Source organism: Lupinus angustifolius, chromosome LG18 (assembly GCF_001865875.1).
Source record: "Lupinus angustifolius cultivar Tanjil chromosome LG18, LupAngTanjil_v1.0, whole genome shotgun sequence".
Lineage (NCBI taxonomy): Eukaryota > Viridiplantae > Streptophyta > Magnoliopsida > Fabales > Fabaceae > Lupinus > Lupinus angustifolius.
In genome coordinates, this window is record NC_032026.1 from 11,674,967 (window position 1) to 11,687,962 (window position 12,996).

At 30.8% G+C, this 12,996-nt stretch overlaps 2 protein-coding genes across 2 annotated transcripts; both read left to right on the forward strand.

Annotated features, from left to right (window-relative positions):
- Nucleotides 367-2,503, forward strand: LOC109332666 (CLAVATA3/ESR (CLE)-related protein 25-like). Its single transcript, XM_019567680.1, has 2 exons — nt 367-1,001; nt 2,035-2,503. Exons 1-2 carry the CDS (start codon nt 748-750, stop codon nt 2,075-2,077), a joined length of 297 nt encoding a protein of 98 aa, XP_019423225.1. The 5' UTR covers nt 367-747; the 3' UTR covers nt 2,078-2,503.
- Nucleotides 8,689-12,774, forward strand: LOC109332621 (serine/threonine-protein phosphatase PP2A catalytic subunit-like). Its single transcript, XM_019567617.1, has 6 exons — nt 8,689-9,166; nt 10,464-10,578; nt 11,261-11,369; nt 11,441-11,518; nt 11,954-12,145; nt 12,241-12,774. Exons 1-6 carry the CDS (start codon nt 8,914-8,916, stop codon nt 12,412-12,414), a joined length of 921 nt encoding a protein of 306 aa, XP_019423162.1. The 5' UTR covers nt 8,689-8,913; the 3' UTR covers nt 12,415-12,774.

The following is a 12,996-nucleotide window of genomic DNA, read 5'->3' on the forward strand; positions in this document are numbered from 1 at the left end:
TGTTTTCTGTATGATCTAATTTATTTTCTTTGTGTTTCATGTACTGTTTTATTCTCAAATTACTTTTTGTGCCTTTACTTTTTTCAGTCAAATTAATAGACTCATTAGTTCCTCTTATCGTATCTTGTTTTTATTTATAGCTGTTTCGGATGCAGTGTGTAGCCTGACCTAACAAACTTCTGGTTCAACGACTTGCCTAACCACATATTTAGTTCATCACCACCAATTAAAATGTGTCATTCAATTAAATAAAAAAAATCGATTAGATAGAAACAGAAGAAAAAAAACAGTTTTTTGGGACAGGGCACTTCCCAAAATGAGTACCACATAGCACATACTATATAATTTAGTTGTTATTGTCAAAGGGATTGCCTCCATGTCACGCTCCAAACAAATTAAATTAACTCTTCTCTCTCACTCTCTTAGTTCGAGAAAGTGCAACAGAATCCCTCCAACCTATAAAGAAAACCATCAACACCCTTAATCTTTTATAGTAAATTTAGAATTCTGGCCTTATTACCTTATAGCTCACCCTCCCTTAAGTCCCTTCTTTCCCTGCCCTCTATTATCTTCTTCTCCTGTCTTCTTATACACCAAAAATACTCCACTTCAATCATGATACAATCATAGGATCCATTTTCTGATTTTCTCTTCATCTAATAAGTCTTAGCAAGGTGAGGCCTCTCCTTCCTATATAATAATATGACATAAAAATAATACATATAATCAGAAAAAAAACCAATTTTCATGCATATGGGTATTAGTTATTTCCTTCCAAAGTTCTTCTTTCGAGTGTTCATAGTGGTAGGGCTTATTTGTCTTCTGGTTGTTGGAAGCATACATGGTGGAAGAATAGAACAAACTTCACAGTTATCTGTTGAGGGACTCAAGCATGAGGAAGTGATAGGTGGAGATAATAAACATGTCAAAAATGAAGAGTTGGATTTCAACTACATGAGCAAAAGAAGAGTTCCCAATGGACCAGATCCTTTTCATAACAGGTTTGCCTAGCTTTTTAATTTCAATATGATTATGCCACTGTAGTCTCACTATTTGCATGCCATGCATCATATATTATGTTTTTTTTTAGTTTGGAAGTACTATATCACCAGTCTCAATTGATGGATTCAATTTATATATATATATGGTTAACGGAATCGGATGAAATCTAATATAATATTAAGTTATTTATTATCTTTTCGGAAGAATAGTGGAGTTCAACTCCTCTTCAATAGTGGAGAGTCCATGTATCACAATTCTAATTTAGGGCTAGACATTCTGGTACTTGAGAGGATCTCCATCCAGAATAAGAAGATAAGGATGGTACATCTACCTTCTCAAAGTGCAACAACCTTATTAGTTACTTCCCTAATCTATATTTAGCCAAACAATAATTTAAAATTTGCATCACATTATTTCCTAGTGCATTATGCCTTTTACATAAACAAGACTTTCATCAACTTCAAGCTTCTTGGTTTTTGCTTTAATGGAGCTTCATAAAAAAAGAGGAGAATCAAAATATAAATGACTGTTGATCACCATGCTTTTAACTGTTACATTGAATTGCTGATTTGAGTTCTTTATAATAGGTATTAGAGATAAAGCTATTGAGCAAAAGAAGATAAAGCATATGGCTACCAACTTTATTTCAAATCTTAACTAATCAAGAGCATTAAAGCTATTTGTGCCATTCAGCTCTATGCATTAAGAAACTTTTAACCTTTTCTTGGTTGTCTTTCTTTTAATTTTGCTTTATTTGCTTTTAGCACAAGACACAAGAGTGCAAGAAGTGCAGTACTTACTATGAAAACTATTTCATAAATAATAAATCTTGATAGTTTATAATCTGTATTTTAAGTTGTGATTACAGTCTTAATTGTGGTTACTACAATTGCAGTCGTTGTGGTAATTTTGATATGGATTGTGATCGTTGCGGTCTGAATTAATTTGATGTTGCATGATGTAGGGACATTTATTTTGCAATATAGTGACATTTGATTTTCCTTGAAAATATTTTGTGATAATTTTGTCCAGGAGAGCTGGAAATTCTGGTCGACCACCTGGTGGTAAAGCTTAGTCAAATTTACACACTGGGAACTCAACATGCTTCAGCAACCTTTACTGAAGATGACACAAGCTGCTAGCATGTACCTCTGAGGTAACCCAAGCTTCTTAGAATTCCAACATGCTTGGTAATTGATTTGTTATGGGAAGAGTTGGTGGCAAGAGGAAAAAGTGAAAGGACGCTTGTCCCACAGAAAATAAGCTCAAAAGAAAGTTTTGCAGTTTCTACACAGACTTCAATTCAGTGAGTGTTTGCATTTGTATTGAGAGAAAATGGGTAATGCAGGGAATCAAATCTTCTCTAGTGTGAGAGATAGAAGTTGTTGTTTTCCTTCTTACTTTTAAAGATAGAAGAGTCATATTATTCAAGGTTATAAGTGTCATATTATATTATTTTTTCTTTTATTTTTGACGTTACTTTTCTCGTGAGTACGGGAGATGATACTTACCCCATTTATATATCATGTCATTTATCACTCATTAATTAGTGTATTAATTCTTAAGTAAAAATAATACATATCGTGACATAGTATAAAAAATTTACATTGTTAATGCAAATAATTAAACTCTCAATTTGAACTTATCTTGTGAGATAAGGAAGCAGGAATACCAATTCCAATGGAATGGAAATCAGTGGTTGCATGTAAAGCAATTAACATAACATTAAAGTTTAAAAGCCATAGATACACAAGATGTTGTAGCATGCAATAGCAACAACCATGCATGCTTTGGAGGATTAATATATTGTGCATGTCTCTATGTTGGCTTTGGTTCCCTCACTATTAAGTTTGGGATTTCTGTTTTAATATATACATTAAAGATTAGGCATGAGTTCCTAAAGTAAAGTAAATTCCACAATTAAAAGGTGTTGGCGCACCTGTAAAAAGAAGGGTGTATGCATCCTTTGTTAGTCTTTTTCACTGGATTCTTTTGGAGTTAAAATAGTTTCTGTTACATGAGAGTCCACTACTGGATAGAGATACTGACATAAGGTATCGAATATTTTTTAAAGATACAGATTTTTTAAAACTTGTAAACTTCTCCATCTCCTCCTATTCTAACATTAGATGGTCCAATGCTGGATGACTATTTCAACTCTTTGTTGGGGTGGTGAAAACTGCTTAGTCCTTGGTCCATTCAAGATTAGATTTTTATTCTTACCAATGATAGGATTAAAATAAAATGAAAAGGGGGAAACAAGCATATGATCATCAAATCAAGATTACCCATGTCCCAAATTATTTTTCATGCAAATGATAATTATGCAAAAATAAAAAAAGTAATCAATTTTTAATTTTTTTTAATTAAAATGACAGATTTTTATTACTGTGTGACAATTTTGGGACAATATATTTTTATTATATGATACTCAATGTTTCAAAGTGAAAATTAAAGGATGCCCTCAAACTGAAGAATTTTTTACCTGCTTTTTTATGTTGTCGTTTTGCATTGTTTGGATCTTGAAGCAAAGAATGTGTGCTAAACAAGTGAGATTCAAATTGGGAAATTAACCAAAAGGGCTAAAGTATATTTTCAAATATTGCTTTTTTTCACAGCTAGTGCCCTTCCATTAAAATTGGCCGTTGTAGGATTTTTGTCTGTAAAAGTTATTTGATTTGATATCCAGTTATTTGTGTTACAAGCTTGTGCAGCAAATTAAAAATAGGATACCATTTTTATACAATGATTGCATGTACCATTTCCCCATATATATTTCTACCTACTCTAGTTTACCTTTTCGATTATAATCAACGATTTTTCCTACCATCTATTTAAATTGTAATTATAGTTATTATAATTGTGTCTATTGTGTTATGAATTATTTTATAATTAATTATTTTATGAATTTAATATAATCTGATACAATCTAAATATTATTTTGATATAACTATATCATTATAATTTAATATCTTACCATAATTATATTGTAATATGATTACAGTATATTGTGGTGTAATCCACAATTTAAATTCATGTTAAACAATCTATTTAGTATTTACTACTTAGCCGTCCTTCAAAATTATCGATCATCATTGTTGACTCAATCATTTTGAGCATCTTTGTCAATAGTCAATTAGTCATAATTCTAAGGCACAATTGAATATTTTTATCCCTTCACCTTGTTGTCATCTCATTGTTATTATTGGCCACCACTTGTCACCTTCAGTGGCGAACCTCCATCCACTACCATATTGTTATTTAAAAGTTAAAACTATATTTTATTTAATAAAGAATCCACAAGTGAGTCGTTAATGAATAGTACTTAATAGGGGTTGGTCTTATTATAAGTGGACTAATTTAGTTGCATCTTAGGGTTTGAATTTTAGACTTGTCCGATTTCAATAGTTTTACTTAACTATTATATTCGAGTGTGAAGTGAGACATAAAAAAATATACCTATTTTTATTGAACAATAATCATTTCTAATAACAAAGAGGGAAATTCTTGTTTCTCCTTTTATTTTGACTTATTAAAAAATGTATATCATAATAATTTTAATCATAAAAATGTAATAGTAATCTCAAATCTTCACCATCAAAAGAAATATTCAATAATTTAAATTGATCCATTTTGACCCCTTAAGTATAATCCATCTGAGAGGATGCACACCAATTTACAAATGTCATATCAAGAATGATATAGTGTCGGCGAATTGTACTGGGCCTGTGGCGAAAAGCCCTTGAAGCCATTCTATTGTTTTACAATTGTGGATCAATTTAGGCTTATTTCGCTAAACTTTTCACAATTAAGAATCTCGTAGGTTTGCATACATATATTTCATGTGATTTATTTGTGTTTTATATAGCATAGAAATTAGAATTATAAATTATATTGTGAATGCTTACTCTTATTAACCATTTTAAATATTAGGTTGAATTTGTTAAATATATTTTAAATTTTAAAATAAAATCAAACCATTGTCACCTTTTTATTTATTTACCCGTGTTATGATGCTTATGAAAATATGGTCCTTGAAGAAGATGAAGAATAAGAAAGAGATAAATGTCAAAGATATCAATGAATACCAAGCTTTTATTGATGATATAGAATTGAGTGAATACACTACTCTTTATGGATTGATGAAGTGTATATTTATCTCATTGATACTTTCATGAACTACCATATACCCTATTTATAGAAAGCTTGACTAACAAACTTAACTACCTAACAAAATTAACTAATCAATCTTGCCAATAATAATTAACACATGCAGAGGCAGAGAGGATCTTGATCTGGTGCAGGAAACTTGGACTGAGTTGGCCATGAGAATTAGCTATCTTATAAATTGATTCTGCTTCAATTGTTGCAGCAATTGTTGTAGCAGTTTTGTTATCTATCTCTGCATCATATTTATTAGTTGAAATAGTAGGATGGCAATCTTGTTTAGGATCACTTGCTAATAATGCTTTTTAACTATATTTTAACCTATGGATGTTTACCTCCTCAACCTATAACATTTAGATAAATAAAATCATGATGGTAAAAATTTGCTAATCGTAGAGGTAGATTACATGATAATAGACAATCAAGGATATCATGGATGGCAAAAAAACCTAACATATGAAAATACTCACAATGGGTACCCACAATAATAGTTTATGAGTGATAATGAATTTTATGATATCCAACCTATGGATACACGCAAATTTATAAATTTAGTTTTTAATTAATTTTATATATATATATATTAGTTTTTATTATTATTTTAAGATTATATATCACATATTTTATTATTATTTCATAATAAATTACACATACTTAATTATCATAATATTCATATAATAATTACTTTTATATATTAATTATTACAAAATATATAAACATATAATTAAAATTAAAAATTTATTTAGTACTTAGATACCTGCAATCCCACAAGGATACCCACAAATTTTGTGAGTTTCCCCATCCTGTTACCATCCTAGCTGCCAACAATAAGAAGGATTTAGGAAATCATTTTGTTTTCTATCCACTTAACTATACCCTTATCTTTGGTATTTATTTATTAGGCGTAATATTTATATGTTATTAGTATAAAAAATTATACACAATTATTATATTATTTATTTGGGAGTAAATTATATTGACACTCCATGAGTTTTAGTGAAATTACACAAAATATCTCTCAATTTTTTACACCTACACAAACCATCATAATTTTTATACTTTCATTACACGGACCACCTATGCATGAGAAATAAGTGTAGTCTTTTAAACAAAAAATGTGATAAATGTAATTAAGTTAAACAAAACATGGTATATTGTGGAGACAAGTCCAAATAATATGAGTCGATATCTCTTTATTATTTTTGGTTATTTACGATATAGTATAAAAGCAATTTAACAATATCTCTTTAGAATTGTTGATGTATTTTGCAATAAAAAATAATAAAGATACATTGATTTGTATATTATTTGGATCTTTCCTCATAATATATGATATTTTGTTTAACTTAATTATATTTATCACATTTTTTATCTAAAAAATTATACTTAATTCTCATCCAGGAATGACTAGTGTAATGAAATTATAAAAAGTATGAGAGGTTTGTGTATATGTAAAAAAGTGAGACGTGTTTTGTGTAATTTCACTAAACCCCAATGAATGTCAGTGTAATTAACTCTTTACTTGGATTACTTTTTTGAAGAGTGAATGATAGTTAAAATTAGGGGGGAAATATGTATGTATTGAAAGTATATGAGATTTTATATTGTCACTGCTTTATTCATCTTTCATATTTTATCATCGTCAACTCTTCAAAAAATAATACAAATAAATAGTAAATTATATATTATTTGTATATAAATATTTATATTGAAAATGCATAAATAATATAAATAAATTGTTCGATATGTTGCATTTAGTTGTTTAGATATTTGCTTCTTTTACTGATATTGGCTTATGATAATACAACTTAAAAAACGATCTCCATGGATATATGTTAGTAGTATTTGATGATTAGTATTACATATCTTCCCTCTACACAATTTTTAAAAAAAATCTCAGCTCCAACAAGAGGTTGTCCATGTCTAATACGGTACTACAAATTTAATCACCAAAATTTGTTTTAAATATTAACAAAAAGCATTTAATTGGAAGGTCATTATTGTGTGGCCATCATTGATTCCTTGATTTCTATTCTTTAGACAATATTTCCAAATGTTAATAAATAAGAAGCAGAGAAAATATCATAATTAGAACATATCAGCAAATTGACATATTCAATTTCGACGGATATCTATTTGCAGCATTTAAAAGTTACTTTGTAGAGGAATCAACCCCTTTATATATAATTAACATTAATAATTATATCACGAGATTAAATTTCAACATTTTCACCTTTCAAAAAAAAATAGCTCATAATTTCTCTATTCCAGTGAATTCTTAGCCAATCCTTAATACTCACAAATACCACTTTGCATATGAAGCCACAAATCTTCATATAATAATTTGGTAGGACACTTTTTATCCCATAAAAATATATCATTGTACATGTCGTTGTTTATGATTAATTAGAAAAATATTTAATTATTAAATATTTAACTTAAATAAATTTTTCAACTAATCACAATTAGTAATACACATAATAACACATGGTATAGAACATCAAATGTACTCTCAATAATCTTCATACATTCATAATCAATATTATCTACTTAGGAGGTGATGATCCTAATTGTAATGTTTAAAAAAAAGAAATTGCATTGGACTTAGTAACCTACCCTTGAAATAATTCGTTTGCACTCCATATTAAATCTGTGGTAATGTTAGTTTTTAATTTTATAAAATTATAATTCACGCATAAAGAATTTGAAGCATTTGTTTAAAACTAAATAAAAAGTATTAATTGAAACAATTGTATCACTAATAAATTTTAAGCAAACGAATATCATTGGAGTGTCATTTCACTTGTATTTGAATTTCATTTAACTTCTGGCTGCTCACCATCACCACACCTTCCAGGTAATTTCCTTCTTTATTTCTCTCATCCACAATTATTAATTTCTTTAAAGACAAGAACTAAATAATAAAATATTAAGTAAATTACAATCACATCCATAAATTTTAGGAAAATTATATAAATTACCATTTTTACCTACACAATCCAATCTTTAATTTATATAATGTTACATTAACCAAGATGTATTAGTTTATTAATCCAAAATGTGAGTGAATACTTTTATTGGTATAAACAAAATTTATACACATGCTAGATGGACAACAATTGCATGTGAGATAGATGTGATATTTTAAATAAAATGGGTAGATGAGTTTAATTAAGTGAAATAAAACATGATATATTATAATAATAAGTCTAAATAGTATAAAATTCAATGTATTTTTATTAATTTTGATTCATTACAAAACATCAATCATTCTAATGAGACATTATTTAAATAACTCTTATATTACACTCTATAATATTTTTTAAAATTAATTATACTTACCACTATTTTAATTTAAAAAATTATACTTATCTCCTATGTATTATATGGGCAATTTCTCTTGTATGTAATAATTTAACTAAAATTGAAAGGTATCTTTCCAAGTTACTCTAAAATAATAGGTAATATAAAAAATAACAAAAAATTGAATTAGTCATAATTTCTGTTTTGTTTTCAGAATCGAGACAAACACAAAAAATCACTACAACACAACCAAGAACGAAAAAAAATGAAATGATTAAGAGACAAAAGAGAAAGAAACCAATCTCATTTTCGAAACGTTCCATTTCGCTCTCCACGTTTCTCATCGGAACTCCCCTCCGTTCGAATTAACCGTTACAGTGTTACCCGATCGATCTATATAAAACGACAATACCTAAGTCGTTTTGGATCTGAGAGAACAAGATGCCGTCTCAAGCGGATCTGGACCGTCAGATCGAGGTGCTGATGGAGTGCAAGGCGTTGCCGGAGGCGGAGGTGAAGGCGCTGTGCGATCAGGCGAGGGCGATTCTGGTGGAGGAGTGGAACGTTCAGCCGGTGAAGTGTCCCGTTACGGTGTGTGGTGATATTCATGGCCAGTTCTATGATCTCATAGAGCTCTTTCGTATTGGTGGAAATGTTCCTCATACCAATTATCTCTTTATGGGCGATTATGTTGGTTAGTCACTCTTCAATTCCAATTTTTTTCTTTAGGTTTTATTTTTTCTTTTGTGAGCTGATTTTGATGTTTATTTTTTTTTTTCATTTCCTCTTTTTGGATATTTTCTTTTTTATTATGATTTTTATTTTGGGAAGTTTGCTTTCCTTGTAAAGGTGCTTGGTGTTGTGTTATAATTGATTTTTCATTTTTTTGTTACTGGATTTTTACTTTTAGATAGCTTGGTATTGGTTTTAAAGATGAGTTTATTTATTTATTTTTTGATTGAACTTTTTGTAGATTTTGATTTTATGCTGGGATTCCGTTTCATTGATCTTTTGCTCCTCGAGGCTCTTTTAGGATGATTATGTTCTTAGTGTTTTGTTCATTGTTTTTTTATTGGTGTCTTCTGGACTCTGTTTTAATGTTCTGGGAGTTATTTTTAGCCTCATATGAAGTAGAGTTTGGCACAGAAAGTGACATGACACACGGACATGGGCACAGAATATATATTTTTCAAATTTGATGCCTGCTATTGTGTGTTGTATAACAGTTGGTCTCCACACATGACATAGTAGTACCAAAATGGTATATCTTTGCTTCATAGCTTTTCTCTGATTTCATTGGTTTAAGGAATGAACTGCTCGGGAACCAAGTGTTTTATAATTGTTATGTTGTTTTATGACTTTTGAAGTAATATATTCAGACTGATGGATTGCAGTAATTGCCCTTTTTTTGCCATAACCAAGTGCTATGGTTTCAGCTAGTTCGAATCAGTTTTATGACTTTTCCATGATAATATCATACTAGTTGTTGTTGGGTGTTAGACTAGCTGATTTTTATGCTTGACTTATTCATTGCTTACAGTAAAACTGGTTATCTACCTATCTTAGCTCCATAATCCATATTGTGTCTATAACATTGATGCCACAGTTGAAACCTAATGATCAATTTTTGAGCTCCTGGTTTTAGTTATTTACGAACCCAACATTATTAGAAAAGAATTGTTGAGGTGAAATTTGTTTCCTTCTTGGGTTGATTGTTGTGCGTCAAAATGTAGGACTTTGCTAAGGGATGATCTGGAATTGATGATGTGGGTATTCAATTTTCTTATGGTAGTGTGGAGATGTAAAAATGATCACCGAATATCAAATAAATTATAATTAATCATGCTTTTTGTATTTTCTAATTATTTTTAGTTTTTATGTAAGAAGAATAGTGTTTTTATTGAACATGGTGTTGGCCATTATCAAATTACTGTCTTTGCATGTGTGGGAACTTCTACCATTTCCTCATGATACTGGCTAAATTTATGCAGATCGTGGGTACTATTCAGTGGAGACTGTTACGCTTTTGGTGGCCTTGAAAGTCCGTTATAGAGATAGAATTACAATTCTCAGGGGAAATCACGAGAGCCGTCAAATTACTCAAGTGTAAGAACATTATCTTCTCATCCTATGTTTCTCAGATAAACTCATTGTAAATTGTGTATGTAAAGATGCATCATGTTTAAGTTGAAAGTCTATATATATACTGCTTAAAATTTGAGAAGAGGTAGTATTGTAGCCCATGGGTTCAACCTATCTTGAGGATAACTTCAAAGGGAGATATCTTAGGGGCAGCAGTATGGTTCTGGAATGACAATATGATGTCTTTCTTCTTTTTCTCTGCTTTTCTCACCATATTCTGACATACTGTTTAGTATCAGGTCATCAAAATTCATAAATGAGAATAATATTTAAATAGGGGAATGTTGTTGCTAATGAACTGTCTCTGCGATGCTGAGGCTGTTGTAGTAGTCATTTTTCACTACTTTGTTGATAGAATTGTGAAGTTCATGGTGAATGAATAGCAAGGTTGTACTTCTATTGAAATGAACCTCGTACATGGATGCCAAGGGGCACTGAAGTGAAAACTATAACTAGCATGTAAGGTGCATCTGAATGTGTGAGTAGAGATGAATTACATGGTTTACACCAATTCGTTAATGGTTTGGGGGAATATAAAACAGAAACAATAATTTTTTATTTGAACGTAAAAATACAAGAGGAGTTTTTTTTATATTGTTTATATGTTTCCTTACAAATTCATCATTAACCTTGACCTACTTTTCAGGTACGGCTTCTATGATGAATGCTTGAGAAAATATGGAAATGCCAATGTCTGGAAATTTTTTACTGACTTGTTTGATTATTTGCCTCTGACTGCCCTCATTGAGAGTCAGGTTTGAGTTACATATGTAGCAGAATGTTTATTTGATCATATGCCAGTCTCTAACTTCCATGTATATTACAGATTTTCTGCTTGCATGGAGGTCTCTCACCTTCTTTGGACACACTGGATAATATCCGTTCCCTGGATCGTATTCAGGAGGTTTGTGTTATTAAGTGGCTATTTCAAGTTCTTATGATTTATTTGGTATGAAGAACATTTTTATGCGAAGCATGCTCTCTCTCTCTCTCTCTCTCTCTCTCTCTCTCTCGAGCAAAATATGTTATCTTTTACTTTTTAAATATGGTAAGAGAAACAATTTAAGTTTATTTGATGTTACAATTGTTTTATTACAGTTTGCAATAATCTTGTTTTGCTTTGGAAATGTTTTATTTTGTATAGGAATTTCAATGATGTTTGCTTTCTCTTCTATTTAATTGAATCAACTATTAACTATTCATTTCAGCCATGCCAAATGCTTTAGATTTTCAGGATGCCTCATCTTTTGGTCCACTATGAAATTTTATTTCTGTATATATATCTTGTCTAAAACTATGTTGATGGTAATTGGACTGTGCTCCTGGCAATGCATTATAGGTTCCGCATGAAGGGCCAATGTGTGATCTCTTGTGGTCTGATCCAGATGATCGCTGTGGCTGGGGAATATCTCCACGTGGTGCTGGATATACATTTGGACAGGATATAGCTTCTCAGTTCAATCATACCAATGGTCTCTCCCTGATATCTAGAGCTCACCAGCTTGTCATGGAAGGGTACAATTGGTGCCAGGTGACCGACATAATATTTTGATTCGGTGTTGTTTTTTTCATTTAAGGTACCTATTTTATTCTATGTATTGACCGTTGCTTTGATGACTCTTAAAGGAGAAGAATGTGGTTACTGTTTTTAGCGCTCCAAATTACTGCTACCGATGTGGGAACATGGCTGCCATACTGGAAATTGGAGAGAATATGGATCAGAATTTTCTGCAGTTTGATCCAGCTCCCAGGCAAATTGAGCCTGACACTACACGAAGGACTCCGGATTATTTTTTGTAACTTCATATACTTATCTGCTTGTAGTTGCTGCTTTCTGCTGTTACTATAGATGTGTCTTTAAGTTAATGAGTTTCCCTTGTTTAAGTGGAGGGTTATCATCAACATAATTCTTTTTTTTTTTTGGAGTTTGCTTGCCGCTGCTGCTGCCATGTTATTTGAACAAGAAACCTATAGAACTGACACAAGCTACCAATTGGGTTGTATATTTTTTATAGGAGGAAGCAGCAATAACTTGGTATATCTTGTTTTGTAATTTTTTTAATTCAATTTCAAGTTAGGGTGCAGATCTTTGAGTTCTGGCCATCATGTTTATTTGACACTTATTGATGGTAACAAATGGAAGTGTAGGTATTCATGTTTTACATAACTGAATGATATATTGGGTAGGCGAGCCTGTAGGGTGAGGCAAATTGAGCCTGGCACTATACGGAGGACTCCGGAATATCTTGTTTTTGTTTTCCTCCTAGGCAAATTTGTGGTAGAATCAGCTCAGTTGGAAATCCTTGTGATCGGTCAATCAGCTCAGTTGGAAATCCTTGTGATCGGTCAATCAGCTCAGTTGGAAATCCTTGTGATCGGTCA

What these genes read in the sequence shown, in the direction of transcription:
- LOC109332621 (XM_019567617.1), top strand. Translation starts at nt 8,914, where the DNA reads ATGCCGTCTCAAGCGGATCTGGACCGTCAGATCGAGGTGCTGATGGAG. An exon ending in AGCCGTCAAATTACTCAAGT is followed by an intron (nt 10,579 to 11,260) that starts GTAAGAACATTA and finishes CCTACTTTTCAG; the next exon opens with GTACGGCTTCTATGATGAAT. An exon ending in AAGGGTACAATTGGTGCCAG is followed by an intron (nt 12,146 to 12,240) that starts GTGACCGACATA and finishes TGACTCTTAAAG; the next exon opens with GAGAAGAATGTGGTTACTGT.
- LOC109332666 (XM_019567680.1), top strand. Translation starts at nt 748, where the DNA reads ATGCATATGGGTATTAGTTATTTCCTTCCAAAGTTCTTCTTTCGAGTG. An exon ending in CCAGATCCTTTTCATAACAG is followed by an intron (nt 1,002 to 2,034) that starts GTTTGCCTAGCT and finishes AATTTTGTCCAG; the next exon opens with GAGAGCTGGAAATTCTGGTC.